Source organism: Chelonia mydas, chromosome 3 (genome assembly GCF_015237465.2).
Source record: "Chelonia mydas isolate rCheMyd1 chromosome 3, rCheMyd1.pri.v2, whole genome shotgun sequence".
Taxonomy (NCBI): domain Eukaryota; kingdom Metazoa; phylum Chordata; order Testudines; family Cheloniidae; genus Chelonia; species Chelonia mydas.
This window is the reverse complement of record NC_057851.1, coordinates 167514079-167536381: the sequence shown is the minus strand read 5'-3', so window position 1 is coordinate 167536381 and position 22303 is coordinate 167514079. Positions and strand designations below refer to the sequence as shown.

At 40.5% G+C, this 22303-nt stretch overlaps 1 protein-coding gene across 8 annotated transcripts in view; it reads left to right on the top strand.

The window, feature by feature from the left end:
• The window catches only part of THADA (THADA armadillo repeat containing), a 299475-nt gene that overhangs the window by 231143 nt on the left and 46029 nt on the right, over positions 1 to 22303 (top strand). For all 8 annotated transcript variants that reach the window (XM_037895818.2, XM_037895817.2, XM_037895819.2 and 5 more), the window contains 3 exons: positions 3372 to 3457; positions 17380 to 17792; positions 18358 to 18479. In XM_037895818.2, the coding sequence (XP_037751746.1) occupies positions 3372 to 3457; positions 17380 to 17792; positions 18358 to 18479 (621 nt within the window). The remainder of the gene's footprint in view (positions 1 to 3371; positions 3458 to 17379; positions 17793 to 18357; positions 18480 to 22303) is intronic.

Here is a 22303-nt window from a genome sequence, read left to right as displayed (position 1 = left end):
TTGAGTATTAGTTGTGCCCTACCAAATTCACAGTCCATTTGATCAATTTCACAGCCAGTGGATTTTAAAATTAGTCAGTTTCACATTTTCAGATGTTTACATCTGAATTTTCACAGTGTTGTAACCATGGGGGTCCCGACCCAAAGGGCTGTCAGAGTGTGGGGGTCACAAGGCTATTGTAGGGGGGTTGTAGGATTGTCACCCTTAATTCTGCCCTGTTGCCTTTAGAGCTGGGCAGGCAGAGAAGAAGGATGCTGGCCAGGCGCCCAGCTCTAAAGCCCTCGCCACTGCCAGCAGCAGCGCAGAAGTGAGGGTCACAGTGTATGGTGGGGTGGGTTACCATATGTCTGGTTTTCCTGGCAGTCTCCCACCTGAGTAGAGGAATGACAGCTGGAGCCACAGCCTCCCCGTGCAGGGGACGACAGCTGGAGCTGCAGCTTGCCTGCAAGGGAGGTGGGGGTGTGACAGCTAGAGCCATTGCAGCTTCCTGAGATTCTCGGAAATGGGTCTGACCCACCCTGGAGTGTCCCCTGTAGGGAAGAGGAAGTCTCATCCCTGGCCAGGGCTAACAGCTGGAGCCTTGCGCAGGGTAGGAGCCCCTGGCTGGGGGCCAGATTTCATAGGGGAGATCAGATTTAATGGCCCATGATGCATTTTTCACGGCCATGAATTTTGTAGTGCCATAAGTATTAGTCACAGCTAAAACTTGCACTTGTTTGTCTCTCCTACAGTTTTTTTAAAATGTAAGTCCCACTCACCATATCCATTTATGTTTGTATTGTACTGGGTTTCTTTCATTCGGTAAGTTATGCCCTAGCGAAGGGTATTCTGGATGAAACATACAGTGATAGCGATACAGAGAAAAATGAAGAAATATGCCTGAATTAACTTCCATATTGTCCAGGTGATTTTAATTACTTGTGGTTTGATCAAATGTAGCAGAAAGTGGTTTACAGTTGACTGATGCTACACAACTGAAACCCCCCAAATTAAATTTTGGGTGCATAAAGCAGACTCTGAATTCAGAACTCATGCTAACTTGTTCTAAACCAAAGCAGAAATGTAGCTGTGCCTAACAAAAGATATAGCAGTTAATTTGTGATGGGGGCTGCCCTTGATGTACTCAAAGGGAAAAGATTTGGGGGGGGGAGCAAGGCGAAGAGGAAATCTAGACTCTTGTTTTTGTTTTTAGTTAATTAAATACATAATAACAAAATAAGCAGATTTGTCAATTGACATGGTGATGAGACACTTATGTGAACTGACTCTCCCAAATAAGCTACTTTAAAATAATATAGAAATGTGTATTCAGACATTTATTGCTGATGGGAATATAATGGAAGGAGACACTTTTCATTCCATTAGAAGGGTTGTCACTCAGTCAGAATGTAAATCTCTGGGTCATTGGCCTATTCTTTTGCATATGAGGTCTAGTACAAGCAATAGATCTGTACTAATTAGACACAATAAATTTAAGATATTCCAGTTTCTAACTCAGCTAGTTTCTTTATGTTTACAGTAATACAGTAACAACTGCAAACTATCCTGATGCAAAGGAAAGACAGGAAGAATAGTAAGATACAAGTATGGCTCCACCAGGAGTTCTTTAATTACCTGAAAATCAAAAAGGAATCCTACGAAAAAAGGATACATGGACAATTTGCTAAGGAGGAGTTCAAAAGAAGTAGCAATAGCATGTAGGGACAAAATTAGAAAGGCTGAGGCACAAAATGAGTTACACCTAGCAAGGGACATAAAAGTCAGTAAGAGAAGGTTCTTTAAATACATGAGAAGCAAGAGAAAGATGAAGGGAAGTGTAGGTCCTTTACTTGCCAGAGAAGGAGAATTAATAACTAATGACATCCAGAAGGCTGAAACAAAACACCTCAGTCTTCCCTAGGGTATTTAAGAAATTAGCTGAAGCAATTTCAGAACCTTTAGCAATTATGTTTGAGAACATCTGGAGGACAGGTGAGGTCACAGAAGACTGGAGAAGGGCAAACATAGTACCTGTATTTAAAAAGGGGAACAAAGAGGACCTGGGAAATTATAGACCAGTCAGCCTAATTTTGATACCTGGGAAGATACTGGAACAAATTATTCAACAATCAGTTTGTAAGCACTTGAAGGATAATAGGGTTCTAAGTAATAGCCATAATGGATTTGTCAAGAACAAATCATGCCAGATCAACTTAGTTTCCTTCTTTGACAGGGTTACTGGCCTAGTGGATGGGGGGGAAGCAGTAGATGTGATATAATCTTGCTTTTAGTTAGACTTTTGAGACATTCCCACAAGCAAACTAGGGAAATATAGTCTAGATGAAATTACTACATAGGTGGGTGCACAACTGGTTGAAAGACCGTGCTCAAAGAGTAGTTATCAGTAGTTTGCTGTCAAACTAGTAGGGCATATCTAATAAGGTCTTGCAGGGGTCAGTCAATATTTTCAGTAATGACTTTGATAATGGAGTGGAGAGTATGCTTATAACATTTGCAGACAACATGAAGATGGGAGGGTTTGCAAGCACTTTGGAGGACAGGATTAGAATTCAAAAGGACCTTGACAAATTGGAGAATTGGTCTGAATTCAACAAGATGAAATTCAGTAAGGACAAGTGTAAAGTACTTCACTTAGGAATGACAAATCAGATGCACACCCACAAAATGGGTAATAACAGGGTAAGTGGCAGTACTGCTGAAAAGGATCTGGGAGTTCTAGTGCATCACAAATTGAATGTGAGTCAAAAATGTGATGCAGCTGTGAAAAAGCTGTCGTTCTGGGGTGTATTACTAGGAGTGTACAGTTCTGCACACTACATTTTAGGAAAGATGTGGACAAATTGCAGAGTCCAGAGGAGATCAACAAAAATTATGACAGGTGTGGAAAACCTGATCTATGAGGAGAGGTTAAAAAAAAATGGGCATGTTTAGCCTTGATAAAAGAAGATTATAGGGGAGCCCTGCTAATAGTCTTCAAATATGTTAAGGGCTGTTATGAAGGGGACTGTGATCAATTGTTCTGCATGTCCACTGAATGCAGGACAAGAAGAAATGGGCTTAACCTGGCAAGGGACATTTATGTTAGCTATTAGAAAAAACTTTCCAATTATAAGGATGGTTAAGCTTTGGAATAGGCTTCCAAGAGAGGTTGTGGAATCCCCATCATTGGAAGATTTTTAAACAGGTTGGACAGACACCTTTCAGGGATGATCTAGGTTAACTTAGTCCTGGCACAACACAGGGGGCTGGGCTTGATGATTTCTCAAGGGTCCCTTCTGGCTCTATGATTCTATGTTACAATTTCAGTGTCTGTCTGAGCAGAGCGGGAATTTTATGAGGAATTTACTTTCTGTCAACAATTTGTGTTTTAGGCAAAATCCTTGTTTGGTGACCAGAGCTGCATATCTTGATGTTCTTGTTGTGCTGAGTGATTACCTCGGGAAATCTAGAAGAAAAGGCAAGTCGACTGTAATATACAACTTCTAAATCAGCTGTGGGAAATTTCAGTGCTGTATTAAACCTGGGTGAGGGTTGGGGGAATAAATGCATTAGTTAGACCAGTGTAAGCTGCTGGGTGCTAAGCACTTTTGAAAATCTGGACACTTCGTGTAGGGGTCTAGATGAGGAGAAACTCATGACCTGTTGGTATCTGTAAGAACCAGTCCTGGCAGGGGGTGCTGAAGAGAAGGAGGGTTCCTTCCCGCCAGGGGTTAAAGGTGCTGCCTTTGCAGCATTCCTAGTTCCTGCTAGTCAGAAGCTTAAAAGTCAAACTCTGATCCTTTGCGTAGGTCAAGCTTTCTAAGTAGTTCTGTTTTATTGATGCAAAATTTCGAAGATGGAATAATGTCTCCAGTCCACCTTGGAAAAAATGGGTAAGTTCCATGGAAGTATGGAAAACTTCATAGGGATCGTTTCTGCAGTAGGGTGAGAAGTTTTACAAAAAGTCACACGCCAAAGATTCAGCAATTTGATTGTTTACGTCATGGATGGGAAGTTCTTGGAGGAAGGACCAATCAAAACTATTAATGGCATTAAACTGTTGCTTAGCATGTTATTTATGGTCATACACAGCACAATAAATGATGAAGTAAAGTGAAAGCACGATTAGAAGGCCAGCCCTCTGGAGTGTGACTGATTCAGTGCAGCTATAATTAGCTTACTGTGTCCATGTATTACACAGTTCTTCAGCATGGTGCTTTATTATTATCCTGTCCTTAGCCACTGGCAGAGCAAGGTGAGTTAAGGACAGTTTTGTTGGTTTAATTTAAACCCGTAACGTAAGTGTTTTTGTGGTTTAATTTTAATGCTGCATTTAACTGATTGAGACAAATCCTTTATTTAAAAGAGGGTCTCTTCTGGAGGGAGACACTCTCAGATTTAAAACAAATACATTTCACTTGTTAAATGTTTTACACATTTTCTTGCTGGGGGGTTTCTGCAAGGCAAGAATAGATTTAACTTACATAGGAGTGCTGCCAGTCAGACTACTTGGCTAGCACCACTCCAGTTGTGGGGCAAAACTGGCAAGCTCAAGCCCCTAGGCAGAGCAAGAGCTGCAATTATCTGGTACTGCTTCACATCCCCCTCCCCCCAGTGAGCTTTCCACCACCAGGGACCCACAGCTCTGGACATTAAATCCAGCATAGCCTGATGCTGAATCCAACTGTATGCTTTAACTGAAGGATCAAGTAAAAAAAGAAGCTGTGGGGAATGTGGTCTTAACCAAGCCGAAATATCTGAAGTAATAGCCGTGGGGATGTAGAAAATAGCCCCCAACGGGGCATACATGCCGAAGACCTGTTAGGCAAGGGAACAGGTGGATTCTACTTCATGGGAGGAGGATAGGAGGCAGAGGCCAATGCAAAGGGTTCATATATCCTGTGCAACGAGGAGGTAGCTCCTGCACCATGCCATGGGGGTGCAGATTTAGTGGCTCCATGACTACGTAGATCCTATACAGGAACATTGAAGTTGCCATCCTGGATCAGACCAGTGCTGCATCTAATCTGGTATCCTGTCACAAGCAGTGGCCAGTATCTGATGCTTCAGAGGAAGGTACAAGAAATGTTGCAGAAAGTAGTTTTAGTATAACCTGCCCCCAGGGAAAATGTCCTCCTGTCCGCAATAATTAGAGTTTGACTTGTGCCCTGAAACATGAGGATTTATATCTCTTCTAAAAGTTTCATTTTTAAAAAATACATGTAAAAATATATTTATTATTATAACTCCAGATATTCTTGTTGTTTGTCTAAATGTCCCGTCCTTCTTGGAATACTGATACTCTCTGGTCTCCGATACCTTTTTCTCAGTGATTTCCCAGGGTGAACTATGTTGTGTGAAAAAGCATATCCCTTAATCAGTTCTGAATTTGCTACCCTTCAATTTCAGTTAATATCCCTTAATTCTTGGGAGAACAGACATTCAAAACCTGCCTTCTCAAGACCATTCATTTTTTATATATATTTTTATCATGTTTCCTCCTATTTATGTCCTTTCTAAGGTGAACAATCCCAGTCTTTTCAATCTCTCTTCATATGAGAATTTTTCCAAGCCCCTAATCATTCTTGTTGCCTGCTTCTGAGCCCCTTGTAATTCTGCACTATCCTTTTTAAAACTGAGTGATCAGAATTAAATACAGTATTCCAGGTGAGGGCATCTCATTGTTCTATATAGTGGCATTATCATATTTTTTATCAATTTCCATCTCATCCCTTATGCATCCTAATGTCTTGTCTGCTTTTTGACAACTGCTGCACGTAGATCAGAGGTCTTTGTTGAGCTGTCCACATCTGTCAATTCATCTCTTCCCTTCCAACCCTCATCTTTTGAGGAGCAGATTCATTACAGAGGCTCTTGCATTGCTGTGGCTGTACTAATGGCTGTGTCTCTACTCCATGTCTGGGGGTAAGAGGATTTCATTCCCTGTTCGCAGCTCCTGCAACTTGGGCTTTGTGCTGTGGGAAAGTATTTGATCCTAAACAAACCGATATTGTAATATATGTATGTATAAAAGATACATATTTATCTTTGTTCATGTGCACTCCACTGGGAAAGTCATTACAATTTGTGTTCACATGTGATAATTTCAAAATACTACATTACTTTGGTACATTTTCTATGAAAATGTGTTCAAATAAAGTAGCCTTTATTGACTGAAAGAGCACTCTGTTATGTTATATACAACTAGAAGTGTCCTAATGGTATATTAAAGAGAAACTGTAGCCTAAGCAGTGTTGTCTCAAGTCTTATACTGAAATACTGTAAGCAATAATTGCAATTTGAAGTTTTACACTCTTCATAGTTTAAACATCTTTATCCATTGAGTGTGTTTCTGGTTATGGGCAACAATTGTTCTGTTTTATTCTTGATTTGTAAAGTTGTTTCAGTAAAATAAAAGGGGGATGGACAAGTCCAAATAAAACTGTTTCTTAATGTGTTTATATAAGAGGCCCCAGGAAGTGCTGTATGAGTTCCAGGCCACAGGCTGAAACTGATTTTCATCAACACAAACTGGAATGCAGTGTAATGAGCCTGCAACTGGTTAAAATCAGACCACTTCTAATTGATTGTGCCTGTCAAAGGGGTTACAATTACAAAGACATTTTCAGAGTACAACCATGCCTAGTCTTTTCCTATTTTACATTTACTTTCTGTCAATGATTTGTTGTCTTCAATAAATAAAACCTGTCTGTTAAAGTCCAGTTTAGACCATGTGGAATTTGCTACACAAATTCAAAGCAATTTAAGATGCAGGAAAGGGAGGAGAGGCAGCAGAGGTGGAGCCTAAAACTATCTTGCCCAACTAAAAATTCATTATAACCAAAAAATATGTGTTGAGATAAGGTCTAGAAATATTTATCTGTCTTAAAAAGGCTAGATATTCTGCCTTACTGCTTTGGTCATGAGTGTTGCAGAATGCACTTCCTCAGAAACCTTTATTAAAATTAGAGACTTGCATCATAAGTTTGCACAGTTTAATCTCTTCTCTTTGTACACACAAAAAACTTATTTGGAATGTGTAACAACAAATATAGAGTAGTCAGTTTCTTAAAGCACATCTGGCCACTGTTCATTTGTGTCCAAGTATGAAAGCTCCTCAAGCAGTATGTGAAGTTTTGATGCTTAGAGCTAGCTTCTGGTGTGCTTTTGGATCTCAGTGCAAAGACTCCTGAGATTCCACATGACCAAAGATAACGCAAATTTGCAAGAAATGTTTTACCTTTCGCTTTTTTTATAGGTTTTAACTACAGTTGAAACAAGGTGGAAACTGATTCAAATCCAAACTTTTAATATCATTCAGATATATAGCACTTTCTCTGTACTTCAAAAAGACCTCTTCTGCCTTTGTTGAAATCCATTTTAAGGTTTCATCTGGTTTAGCTTCTTCGTTGAGCTGGTTCCTGTCTTCAGTGGTAATAATAATACCTAACACATTTATAGCACTGAATACCTTTAAACCGTTATGTCTATGTTAACCATCCAATGGACTGTGTTGGCCACAGTCTTCAAATCTGGCATGTTCCAGGGTTTTTCCAATTTAATGAGGGAGGACTGTGCATTCTTGAGCTCCTCTGACTTGGGGAAGCCTGGGAACTTTAAAATTTGTAACTTGTAACAAGTGTATCCTGCTGGAGAATAGCCAAGTACTCGCCCTCCAAATAGAACAACACTACAGTGGACAACACAGGAGATTAGGGAAATGGGGAGTCAGGGAATTATTGGTGATAGGAAATTCAGAGAGTCAGGTAACTTAGTAAAAGGTGGTGGAAAGTAAAGAGGAAACTGATTTGAGTTGAAGGAGGGAGGCAGAAAAGAGAGTGGTCATTTCACTATGCAAATTTATAAGACGTTAGTGTGATACATGCAATCTTGACATTGCTTGATTTTGTTCAAATTGCCACTGAGACTGATTAGCTATAGTGGTAAACTATACTGGCTGACCTTCCTAATAGAAGTTTCCCAAACATAATAAGCCATCTTGGCAAAAGGACTTTCTTGTTGGTGTAACTGAATCTACACTGGCTTTCGCTGGCATAGGTTTATTGATTGGGGAATGATTTTTTCACATTCCTAACTGACATAGCTATGCTGGCAAACTTTTAAGTGAGGACCTGGCCTCAGTCAGCATTTCCTGAATTTTGAATGCTTGATTGTCAACTTTAATGTTGCATTAACTGTATTTGTTTTGAATGGTATTATTGTTTGTAATTTCAATAATATCCAAAAGCATAGAACTAATACGGTAATGGGAGAGTGGACTTCCAAGTGCTAAAAGGAATAAAATGTAGTAGAGACTTGTGTCCCTGAGGCAAGCAAGTGTGAGTCTGAATGCAGCCAGTGAGAGGGTCTGTTGAATAGGTCCGGTTTCGCAACTACAATGTTCAGAGTAGATCTATATTTTATGGCTTAATAGAAGAATTGACTGACAAAGAGTGATTGGGAAAAAATACTATTTATCTGAAGCTGCTCCAGAATTTCCGTGGGAATGCAACAGAACCCAGGGACCTTGCCACAAAATTTAGGTCCAGTTTGCCACAGGATATACTTAAGGCCATGTGTGTATTTATAGTTATGTTTGAGAATTTTAAAAAACATCAGCTGGAGTCAGGAAGAACTCCTGCTCATGTTGTAGTATTGCACAATTAGGTTTTGAGATTATACACCCTTCTCTGAAGCATTCAGCATCGGCCTTTGCCAGAAACAGTATACACGACTGGGTGGACTATCCATCTGTTTGGATGCAATATTTTTTATTACTGGATTTCTCTAAAGAGCACACTCATCTGGATTCTGGGCTGCTGCTCTCTAATTCCTTTGTGGCAGGTAGCTCCATCTGGTTGGTAGGCTTTTGGCACCCAGCAGAACCCTTCCTACGTATTTATACCCAGTTGTCTGAAACTTCACACTGGGACAAGAGCTCCTGCTGCAGTGATGACAGCGGGATCAGAGTAGTGCACAGGGTGCTGCAATGACTGCAGAGAGGGCTCAGACCTAGGCTGTTCATCCTCCTATTAGACAGACGAAGTGGGTGAGATAGTATCTTTTATTGGACCAACAGAAGTGGGTCCAATAAAGTATTTTACCTCACCCACCTTGTATGTCTAACATACTGGGAATGACAAGGCTACGACACAGCTACAACACGGCATACGTCCTCCCGAAAACAGGTGGGAAACCCTCCAGGACACAGCCTTCCCGCCCCAGGCAGATATCCCTTTATTTGTGTCATTCGGAGATTTGCCCTTGCTACAGTCCAATAGCTCTTGTCAATTCATAAAAAAGCAAAAATATATATAATATTACAATATGATCTCTAATAGTAAACGGCAGAGTTTGCACAGAGTAGTGTGCAAAAGCAGATATTTGTTCATTTAACATACTGTTCTGCCCATAAATCAAATAAGAATATATAAATAAAGAAGAAAAGGAAACCAGGCAAAGCTACCAGAGAAAAGATGAAAGAAAAGTCTATGTATAAGTCCATAATAGACACTTTTTTTTTTCTAATATGCATGTACTGCCAGCCTCCTTGGGCCCCATTCTGTCCTCCGATATGCGTAGGCAACTCCTTTTGACTTCAGAAATACTGTAGCATTATATACCTTTTTCAAAAATACTGTTGCTTCAGTAGGAGAGAGAAAACCATGAGTATGATCTCAAAGGTGTGAACCTAGCAGAATAAAGCCTTTCGAATTTCATGTCCATATTTTGATTTTTTCCAGTTTAAGAGTGGGATTTTCAGAAGTTCTCAGCATTTGCCTAACTCTGCTTTTATTAGCATCTATGAGAGTAAAGTTACACTAATGGTGAGTGTTTTGACAATTGTGCCCTATGTCAACAGTTCCTTTTGATGCCAAAACGTAGCAAGTCAGTAATCTGGGTAAAGTCATTTTATTGAAATTGAAAAAATAGATTCTGACTTGCATGCTACCTTCTAGCATTTTATTCCTTATATCAAGTGTCGTAGGTTTCACAAGCATTGTGCAGATTGGTACCCAATTAGCATTCTCAGTCCCATGATGCACTGTAGTAAATAAACTAACAAACTGGACAGATCTGTCTTATTTTTAGGTATCTTTAAGGGCTCATATTTATCAATAGGTACAACTACAAGAATATAGTACATCTGAAATGTGTGAGACACAAAAACCAGGCAATCAGTAAAGTTGTCTGGCATTTTATTTTTGTTTTACACCACATGGTCATGCTATCCTTAGAACAAATATTTTACAATGCTGTTATCTTTGTCAAATATATTTGTGGTTTTCTTTGCTAATTAGAATGCATAGTACTTGTCCTGAGTTTCTGCCAAATGTAATAAACTTTTTTTTAGCTTCTATATATTATCAAAACTCCAAATGTTTTATGGTAACTAGTTTGTGAAAATGAAGCTGGAATCTCTAAAACGGTTTGTCTCAATGATAAGCTGGTAGATATTATATACAATTTGAAGGCTGAGAATGTGGGGGTTTTCATTTTATACAACTTGCTCTTAAAAGGAAGCTAAATGCTAATTGAAGTAACCTTTCCCATAGGCTAACTTAGAAATCGATAATAGTAAAATCCAGGAAAAATAGTTAAAAGTACTTTATACTCCTTACAACTTGAATAATTAATGTGACAGGAATAAATATAAGGTCAGTTATTTTAATGAGATTTTAATTTTCTTTGCCTAAATCTCTAAGAAATGTGGCCAAACAATTTTAGCGGGGGGAGGGGACCAAAAACATTGGCAGCTTACAAATGCCTGCTTTGATTATTTGGTCTAATTAGGTTAAATTTAACAAATTCCATCTGAACAAATTGAAAGCAATTTCTATCTGTTCGTTATGTCATAAATTATGTAAACTGTGGGTGCAGATGCGTTTAATGTGGTACATGGTCAATGCCATTCTTTTGACTAAAGATTTAAAACATATTTTTAGAATGTGCAGACTTCTAGATAGTCTGTTCCCACTGACTTTCAATTAAGCAAATCAACTTGAAATTTGGTTGGATAACCCAATATTCTGGTTTAATAAAATTAGCTCCTTGTCTTGGAAAAGATTGGTATTATGGGCTAAAGTTTTTTAGCAAAAAGATGGTTTTTCCCTGCATATACATAGAATTTGAAAATTTCTGTCTCGCCTGTCTCACCTGTCTACTTGCCTAATTGGGTATTTATGGCCTCATCGTCATTTATCATTGCACCTCACAAACATTACTGAACAGCCCAATGAGGAAAGGAAATACTTAGTCCCATTTTACACATAGAGAACTGAGGGACAAAGCATCAGAAAGGGGGGCACCATTGATGCCTGCTCTTGCAGTTTTATCACAAGTCTCACAATATTCAGATTTTTTTAAAAGATTCTTGTGATTGCTGATTTCTGCCTTCAATCTTATGAAGTTTTTCCCTCATCCAAAGTGGCCAGGATCCCTCATTATTGTCAATATGACTGAAGCCACATGTTGCCTTCCAACAAGATGGCCACCATGTCTCTCTCACCTTTGCAAATGAAAGCAAGGCTGCTCCCAGCAAAAATGAATGCCACCTCCCACTGCTTCAAATAGGGCTGTCACCAGCTGCCATCAGGGAAGATGGTGGCACCTTAGTCACCATGTGAGAGTCAGGAGACAGGAGAATGCTAGTCAGGCTAGTGTTAGGGAATTGGACAGGGAACTGTGAGGAATCAGGAATGTGTTGGAAGCAAGAGGCAGAACAAGGGAAGAGTACAAGGAAATATGTGTGGGGACAGGAGGTAGACTGAGGAGGGTGCAATGGAAAGTGGGGGGGCAGGAAGCAGACTGAGTGGGCTCAGAGGAGTGGAGGTAGGAGACAGACTCAGGGCAGTTGCAGGGAATTGTGGTGGGGGGCAACAAGAAGACTTGAGGGGGCTGTAGGGGAATGTGGCATGACAGGAAGAATGTGATGGATAGAGGACTCTGAAGGGATATGTGGGAGACAAGTTAATGTTGGAGAAGGTGGGGGAGAGGATACTGGGGGGAACATGGAGAGAAAATGTAAGAGTAGAGGTGCCTATCCTTTGTCTAGTTAGGAGGTAGGGTGGAGAAGGGTAGAAAGCAGCTCTCCACACCCAAGGGGATAGGTGAGAGTAAGTGGAGACAATTCTGGTTGTTGAACAGAGAAGTCACATTCAGGGCCAATCAGACTGGGGGCCAGGAGGGCCGTTTGGCCTGGGCTTCAAGCTCAAAGGGGGCCTCAGATTTAGACACTTGTTAATTTTTTGGCATTTGATAAGTTTCGCAACTTGTTTTTATGCGTATCCCTATCGGACCAAAATGTGACACACTCTCTCAGCTTAGCGCTGCAAATTTAAGCAAATAAGAGATGTGATTTGATAAAAGACATAATTTTTTTGTTAACCAATATAGATTTTGTCAGATTAAAGAGTTAATAATGTTCATAATATTAATAAAAATATATCCGTTCTGATGGCACAAGATTAGATCATGTGTCGTCATTTTTTTTTATTATGGCTAGGGGCCTCAAAAGCTGGAAGTGGCCCGTGCCTCTCTGGACCTCTGAGAGGGCCTGGTCACATTTTGTGTGTGTGAACTTTGAACATGAAATTATCATATGAGATTATTATTTGGGAGTAGACAACTTCCTCCAAAAGGTGAAAAAAATCAGACAGGAGACTATATAGAGCAACAGAAGTATCTGTATTAAAGTACAATACACTAAGTTTTAAACATTAATTTCAGCGTGCGTAGGGCTTGTCTTCACTGCAGAGTTAATGTGAGTTATAACTTGAGTCTTGCCTCTAACTTGAGTCCCATTGATACATAAACATTCTGAACTCAAGTTTGGTGGTGCAGGGGGTACAGGTTACAGCTCAAGTTAGCACAATTTATCAGCTGCTGTACCTCTGGAGTGATATTTTTACAGTGTGGCTGCTCTCATTAGAGCTAGGCTAACTCAAGAGGCGTTAATTCAAGCATATAAAACTTGAGTTAACTATAGAGTGAAGACATGGCCGTAGGCTTTTAGATACGACAAGTAGAACTAAAATTTTCTATTTTTTTCATTATAAACAGAGTTTGAATTAATTAAAAAAAGGTACTCCTAAACTCTACTCACAAGCCAAGCTCCCCCTAACAGTAGACAGTGCTGATGTTCAAAATATCATCACGCAAGCTCTGCTGGGTTTCACCGGAGTCCTCAGGTTTGGATGCACCCATAGGCAGGGCTGGACTTAAGGCATAGGCAGAAGAGCAGTGTGACTAGGGCTCCAGCTTCCCGAGTCATGTGATGTCAGGATCTAAGCTTTCATTTAAAACAAATTATGTTTGTTGTCCTTATGGTTGTAAAGAAAAGCTTGAAACTGTGACCCACACATACCCAATACCATCAGGGCTGCCTGAGCCTGTAGCTGGCCTTCAGTAGAGCGAAGAGAAGCCACCAGGTCTTGCATCCACATTCAGAGTAGACCAGGTACCTGGCCCCACTCTTGCCACTTTTGGGTGCAACTACCACCAAGCCACTCTTTGCTGCTGTTGTGGCTGTGGGAACCCTCCATGTGATCGTGTTTCAGAACTGATTAAGGAGAGCATGGAGTTTGGACCTGGTAAAACTCTGAGGGCAGTCCCACATTCCTCTTTCCTTCTATTCCCAGCAGTGGTGGTGGAGGAAAGGCATAGTTGACCAAGAGTGAGGTAGGGCATCCATTCCCAGCTATGACATAGACTGGAATATCTGTGACCACTAAGTTATTAAATGGTTGACTAATTAGCCAGTCTGCCATCTCAGAGATCCTTTACTGTGTTCCACCTGGAGGGAGGCTAGGGGACACTCTCCCCAGGAAAGTGTCTGAGTTGTTTCTGCATTTAGACTTGTTTGTTTCCCATCCTTGATGGATGATGTATGCAAATAGCATAATTTGTCCCAATTAGATTATGTCATCATTTTACAGATAGGCATCTATCTCTTCCAAGAGATTTATGCTGCTTAGATTTTTGGTCCTTGAACATCTTCCTTGAGTTTGCTCCTCCACCTAGAATACTTGCATCTATTGTCAAGACTTCGGGGCTTGGTGTAGCTAGGGGACTTGCGATATTTCTAATGGTTCATCACAGCAGACAATGGATCATCCATGGAGATATTCTATCCTGAGACTGATTCCAAAGGGCAAGAATAAATATCTGGAGTTCTAGCCTTGTCCACGGTGCAATGTGCAGGAGACCCAGAGCCTCAGTAACTGTAGGTACAGATAGACAATGATGTTACTATTCTCTGAGCTCCTGCTCCCCTCTATCTTTTGTGTAGAGAATAAAACCACTAAGAACACACAAGTCTGTAGCATACTCATAGTCCACTGCATCTTTCAATGAGCCAGCCAACCAGTGATGCTCAAATCAAGATGACATTTCGGAATGGGTACAGAGAAGTTCCTAGAGACTTTAACTACTATCACTATTAACACCTGCATGAGTTCCCTAAGAGCTGATAACTGGTGGACCTGTAGGAAGTCTTACAACGAGATTTTTTTTTTGTGTGGTGTAATAGCATATTTCCTCCTATAGTGTTAATAAATACATATCACAATGATATAAATCACCAGTGTGGTGTTAGCTTTCAGAAAAGACTCACTGGAAACATCCTTATACTTAGGGCCCCACCAAATTCATGATTCATTTTGGTCAGTTTCATGTTTTCAGATGTTTACATCTGAAATTTCATGGTGTTGTAACTGTGGGGGTCCTGAAGTGGGACCAGGGTGGAGGGGACCCATCCAGGGTGGGAGGGTCACAAGGCTACTGTAAGAGGGTCGTGGGATTGGCACCCTCACTTCTGCCCTGTTGCTGGCAGGGATGCTGCCTTCAGAGCTGGGCAGCCAGAGAGGAAGGATGCTGGCCAGGCACCCAGCTCTAAAGCCAGAGCCACTGCCAGCAGCAGCCCAGAAGTGAGGGTCGCAGGGTATGGGGGATTTGTTACCATATGTCCGGTTTTCCCAGCAGTCTCCCACCCCAGTGGGGGGCTGACAGCTGGAGCTATTTTACAAGTTCTTGTATTTCACCCATTTGAAATGATGGGCTCAATATCCACTGAAGTCCATTTCATAGTGCCTCCTGATTCTGATATAACCACATAATATATCATTCCACCCTTCCTAAGGAGTTGCCTTTTCCTCCTTTAAAAGCATTCAAATGCTGTTACCAACGGTATTTAGGTATTTCTGCAGTTTTGGAAGGACTCATAGGGCAGGGTGGAGTAAAAGTGTGCTATTTTTGAGCTCTCAGTATGCAAACTGTAATAATTCTTTCTGTCTTTATTGCCACACCACCTTGAGCTTTAATCCTGAGCTTTAAATCTGTGTGACCTTTCAAACAAAGCAGGAAGTGTCTTGAAAACAACTTGAATGGGAGCTATCTAAGGAACACCTGGATGCTTCAGGTGATTCAGCAGGTGCTATTCTTCCTTCCAAATTAGTACTGATGCAATGATGGGAGAGGACAGCGTGCTGCTGTAGCTGATGTGTTTCAGTTGAGTTGTAAATCCAGGGTCCGAACCAGTTCTAATCATGTTGACTAGCTCTGGTAATTCCATTCTGCCATCCTTATTTCCCTCTGCAGTTTCAAATGAATAAGAGATTCTTCACTTCCTGATGAAGTGAGCTGTAGCTCATGAAAGCTCATGCTCAAATAAATTGGTTAGTCTCTAAGGTGCCACAAGTACTCCTTTTCTTTTTGCGAATACAGACTAACACGGCTGTTACTCTGAAACCTTCACTTCCTGACTTGCTAGATGTGAGTAGATCACAAGTGAGAGGAAAACACCTACCAGCATTGCTGTGGGAGATGCTAATATGTCCATGACTTCATGGAGCCTTCCCAAGATATTTAATGGAATTTGTGTTTTTCATTTAGAAATCGGATGTCCTTGGGTGAAGTAGTATCTATTGTCCCCATATATAATAAATACATTGAAAGATTCTGAGGCATTCAGATATTACAGTGACGGGCACCATGTTAATATCCTGTGGGAGAGGGGCAGTTCCTTCTCATCCTAGTCCAATACTGAGGGTCACCTCATTTGTGCCTTGTTTGTACTTCCTCCTTCATTCTTGAGGCTCCTTCTTGCATCTGTCACCATCCGGGTTAAGGAGGACTCAACAAAACTCCCTTTGCTGCTTGCAAACATCACTACTTAGTCAGCCAAAGGTGGTTCCTGTTCCCTCTTGCAGCAGCTGATCTCCTGGACTATGCAGAATGTTTTTGTTTGTTTGGTATTTTAATAACAGAGACAGACATTTACGTTGGTAATTCATGTGTTTATCGGTTTAGTCAAAAGTTTTGAGTTTGGCCAAAGAAAAGAGTTAAGCAGAAAAATAAATATTTCCATGGAAGCCTGGAAAAATTTCTTCATGCCGAGGTATAAAAACAAGAATATTTTCACTATATTGAGATAAGAGGTATTTATTTTTGTGGAGAAGAATGTTGGAGAGAATATGGAGCATTGTTGGTATCCTAAGGCAAAGCAAATATGCAAAGATATTACCAGGTGGGCCTGCAGTTCCTGTTTTAAGGTTTCCAATACTAACAGGACATTATTTGAAACATGAAGAATTAGGTCCAAATTATCCGATCTTCCATCATACACAGGGAAGCCGGAAATCATCCAAATACAGAAAAAGTGTCTGGTGTGTGTAGAAAAAGGAGAGAGATACCGGAATGGCATTATTCCCCTGCAACATGTAGTGTAAGCCCAATAGATGTTTGGCCCTGTGTTTTGAGGTGTCGGAATAATTCCCCTCAAAATCTATGGGCATTTACTCCATAAGCTTAGCTGTCCCTACAGCCTTGCAAAGTTGTAATGAAAGCTTACCGACTAGGTGTAAAATCTGCTCACCCTGTTGTACCATGACAAACACTATGTCCCTGAAAAAAATTATTACGTGCTTGAGCAAGTGGGCAAGTGGAATTTTGCATGTCTAAAATACCGTAGAGGACAGCTCTGAAGCAGTGTGGGGACACAGACTTTCTAAATAGGAGGCCTTTTTCAGTTTTGGAACCAAAATGCTTGAACTTGAAACTTTTTCTCGTGTATATGATTGGTTTCTACTGTACACCTGAGAGAGTTTAGTACTATATTATGACAGTTTATAAAAATGTTTCTGTATTTTTTTTTGAGTGCTTAGTCTTTAAACATAAATACATATGACAAGGCTCCGTGACAGTAATTTTATAAATCAGATCACTTCAAAGTAAAAAGGGAAAATAACTTTGTTTTCACTTTAGTAGCTGCATGAATGTTGTGGCCATTTTTTCAAACCTCAAGGTTTTTAATTACATAGAATCATTTAGTTATCAAGAATCCATGTATAATATCCATTTGTATTTTTATTTATTTATTTATTTTTCTACATTCTGTTTCAGGAATAGAGTTATTTGGCTTTTGGGAGGAAATAGGTAGCATTATCTCAGATTCTGAGCTGATGACAGGTATCCACTACTTCTCTGCAGTACCAGGATTCACACAGTATCTTCAGAGTATCACCAAACTTGTGATCTCTGTACTCTCAGTGGCTGCAGATCCTGACTTCTCAAACAGTAATTCACCTGTTGCAGAGCAAATAATGAATCCTCCTTCAATGGTAGTTCACTTGCTTCAATCTGACTTTCACGAAGTGCGTCTGCTGATGTTGGAAGCAGTGCTGCTGTGGTGGAAGCAGGTAAATTCTAAGCAGGCTACAGTGGAAAAGAGAGGTCCATTGTCCTTACTTTCTGATTTGGAGGTGACTCTTCTTAGGATGGCTATGAAGGAAAAGCATCCGGAATGTTTTTGCAAGGTAGGAGCCATTCAGTTTTCTCAAGATTTGAAGTGATTTCAGTAAATGTGTTGAATTCTTTTCAAAAAATGCTCCTGCTGTATTTCTGAGCATGACTTTTTTGTATTATATTCAGTATAACATGTGTCTCTTTCTCTTAATATTACCCAGGAATTTTACTTTGATTTTGTAATAGTCAGAGAGTTAGAAGTCCATTTTCTTGTTTAAAAGTAAAACTTCCCCTGTCTGATATTTATATCCTCATCACTTTTCTAGTCCTGCTGGGAAACCTGCATTTTTTCACCATGGTTTGCTGCCTGTACATTCAGTCAACAATTTGTTAGAAGTGAATCTATGCATTTGAGAATTAAATACAAAATATGTGGACTTGTATATATTTTACAGAAACTACACTATCATTTTGAAGCCCATTTCCCAGTTACTAGACATAGATAGGTATATAGATCAATACATCTAAAATATAAGTGTGATAAATTCCTTGCTGATAAAACAGAAAAAAAAAAAATACAGCTGACGTCACTGTTTCTTTACTTACCAGTATTTTGTTTGTGGATTATACATGCAGGTGCTAGAAATTCTTCATTGTATGGATCTCAGAAATGTTCTTCCAAGGACAGAAGATTCTATAAAAATGACTCCAAAGGAGTTCTTAAACTGGGCTATGAATATCATAAATGCCTCTGACAGGTATAGTCTCCATCTTTGCATTTTACCAATCTATTAAAATATACATTGTTTGCAGTTTTAAATAAATCTCTTCAGACTTGAAGGAATCTTTAGTGTGGAAAGAAATAATTCATTACTCCAGTAAACCCCAAACCTAAAAATAAAATACAAAAAAGGTTTTCTTTCTGTTTACAAAATTGGTGTTTCACAGAAGTGAGTGGTTATTACAGAGAGATAGGGAGCACATGTGCTGTATTTTTGAAGAAGTGTATCTGGAGTTGAATTATCTAAAGCGGTCCAAGACCAGGAAGCAAACATTCTATAAATGAGTGAATAATAATCAATTGGGAATTAGCAAGATGCTGCAGCTGTCAGATGGTGGGGCCAGTGTATATCATATGACACTTCCCAAACAGTAATCAGTGAACACCATGTCACGTACAATTACTTCTCCCAAACGCACTCTGATTCACACTGGGTCTCTCACTCATTTGTGTAGATTAAAAAGGTTCTATTCTACATCTGTGGATATGCTAGAGACTCTCAAATTCTGTAGTTCACAACAGAAACTATTCTGTTTGTAAGAAACTATACTGGTGATTTAAGATTTTTACTGGAATTGCAAGAATTGACAGGATTGCTCATGACTTTATTATCTAAAATAGGCCATCAAGAGATTTTAAAAGAGGAAAGGATTAACCCAAAGGCTACTGGCATTCAGTTTTATTGCTGTGTTTTCACATTGGTCCCCTGGTTTTTTATATATATCTGTATAATTATAATGGTAAATTCTGGCCATCAAGCAGATACTACTTTCAGATATTTTCTGAATGAACTTGAATCCCTTATACGTAAATACACACCTTCAGTTGAGTAGGTACAAGGCATATAAGTAGGTACAAACTGTGGTGCTCTCTTCCTTTCATTAGCTTCTGAGAACATGTAAGATGCTTGTATGAAGCACTGTATGGTCTAGATATGTGGGGTTCAGCTGAGCTGCACTGTCTTTGGCACATTACCCAATTTGGGTGGACGGGCAAAAGTGTCTCAAAGCCAAGAGCCTTTAGGACTCTTAGAGGAATAGTCATGTTAACCGGTAACTCAGATACCACTGTGTAATAATTACAGGAATAGTCTAACTTTGTAATGGCAAACACTGTAATTATTTGCAAAAAAGAAAAGGAGTACTTGCTGCACCTTAGAGACTAACAAATGTATTTGAGCATAAGCTTTCGTGAGCTACAGCTCACTTCATCGGATGCATTCAGTGGAAATACAGTGGGGAGATTTATATACATGGAGAACATGAAACAATGGGTGTTCTCGTTACAGTGTGTATGGTAACACCCATTGTTTCATGTTCTCTATGTATATAAATCTCCCCACTGTATTTTCCACTGAATGCATCCGATGAAGTGAGCTGTAGCTCACGAAAGCTTATGCTCAAATAAATTTGTTAGTCTCTAAGGTGCCGCAAGTACTCCTTTTCTTTTTGTGAATGCAGACTAACACGGCTGCTACTCTGACAACTGTAATTTATTTGTTTCTCTCTGTCACTTCATAATATCTTCTTAGAATTGTAATTTTTTTCACAGCAGTTTATATATTTTCATTACACTGATCCTATTAGCTTGCTACAGGACATGCAGATTGCTTAAGTTGTCAAAGTTTAAATGGATAAATTGAAGCAGAAAGTTCTTAAATGAAATACATGTCCTGAAACCTGACTATGGTTCTTCTTCGAGTGCAGGTCCATATGTGTATTCCATGGGTGCCATGCACCTGAGTCCAGAAATTCTAGCAAGCAGTATCCATTAGCCTGCACATGCACCCTAGATCTCCTTGTCACGACAGACATTTGACTCTTGGAAATTATCCATCAACAATACTCCATCGAGTTCCTCTCCCTCTGCTCTCACAAAACCCTTTCCTGGTCCCCCTTCGGGAACCACACTCTCTAGGTGACTCTTTATCAAGAGGTGAACTCCCTCCTACAATGAGGGGCAATAGAACATGTCTCACCTCAATATAAGGGAGAGAGTTCTATTCCCCGTATTTCCTAGTGCCCCAAAAAGACAGAGGATGGAGACCCATTCTGGACCTTCAGCAACTAAACGTGTTTATTTAAAAGCTGAAATTCAGGATGGTTATGTTAGCATCAATAATCCCCCTCCTTACAACAGAGGATGTTGTTTGCAGCTCTGGACATGAAGGATCCATGCTTTCATTTAGGCATTTATCTCTCCCACAGAAGGTTCCTTCAGTTTATGGTGGGCCAAGAACATGTCTTATTCAGAGTCCTTCCATTTGGCTAGCAACAGCAGCCAATGTATTTACAAAAGTTTTCTCTTTGGTGGGAGCCTGTTATGAGACGTCAAGAATTACAGTTTTCCCATGTCTGGATGATTGGCTCTTGGTAAATCGACAGAGTTTCTGCTCCATCTTCTAGCAGCTCTGGGCATCTGCATAAACAAAGAAAAGTCCGTTTTATCACCCGCACAGATGATAAACTTCATTGGAGTGACACTGGGCTGTTTGTTTCTGATAGCACGGATTATTCGCAGACCAAGGACTACAGTCAGAATGTGGCCCTCGCTTTTTGCCCTTTGGCCTCATGCACTTATGTAATGTCATTCACCAGGCTTCATCTACGATGTCTGCATGCCTAGCTCCAGTCAATCTACACACCAAAGATCACATCAACTGTAGAGTGACTGTTCCTGCCAGAGTCATCACCTCCTTCACATGGTGGCTGAATCTGGAGAAAGTGAAAATGGGCATTCCCTTCAAAGCTGCCATCATCATAACAGATGCTTCCCTTCTGGGTTGAGGTGCTTACCTGAACAGTCACACTGCACAAGGTGCAGGGACCCACGGGAGGCCAGACTGCACATCAGCATAGTAGAACTGAGGGCAGTCTGCCTGGCTTGCAGAGCCTTTCTCCCACTTATATGTTCACTTCATATCCAAGTGATGTTAGACAATACCACCACAGTCTTTTGCATAAACTAATGAACAAGATCTCTTCCCCTTTGCCTGGAAGCAGTTAGGCTTTGGAACTGGTGAATCAGAAACGGCATCACTATCCTAGCCAAATTCTTCCCAGGTGCTCAGTACTCTTCCGCAGACAATATGAACAGGCACTTTTCTGCAGATCACGAGTGGGAGATTCATGACTCTGTCCTGAGTGAAATATTCAGTGGGGTACACCTCAATGAGATTTCTTTGCGTCCCAAATGAACAGAAAGCTTCCCTTGTACTGCTCCTGAGGAGCTATGGACCACAACAATGGATGCTCTCCTTTTGTCATGGACAAACAATCTCAGCTATGCCTTTCCTCCCTTTCTCCTGCTACCAAAGGTCCTGAGAAAGATCTGTTATGACAGGGCCAGAGTCATCTGCCTAGCCCCCAGTTGGCCCAAGCAGCTTTGGTGCCCAGAACTCTTGAAAATATCAGCCTCCCCTCCCCCAAGCAGGATCTGCCCCTTCCTGGACCTCCTAACTCAGAAGCGGGGGCAGAATCAGACACCCCAGTTTGGACTCCCTCCATCTCATAGCCTGTTGTGTGGATGGTCGTCAGAAATAGAACACTCCTGTTCGTCACCTATTCAGGCTATCCTTACACAAAGTAGGAAATATTCAACTAGGACCTGCTACCTAGCTAAATGGAGATGTTTCTCTTCCTGGGTGCAGCATAAACAACCTTCTCCAGGTGCTGCACATACTCCGGTTGTTTTAGGTTATCTGCTGTCTCAAAAAACTCAGGCCTTTCCATTAGTGAACTGCAAGTCCATCTTGCAGCGATTAGTGCCAGAAGACATTCTGTTTTCACCACCCAGGTACAG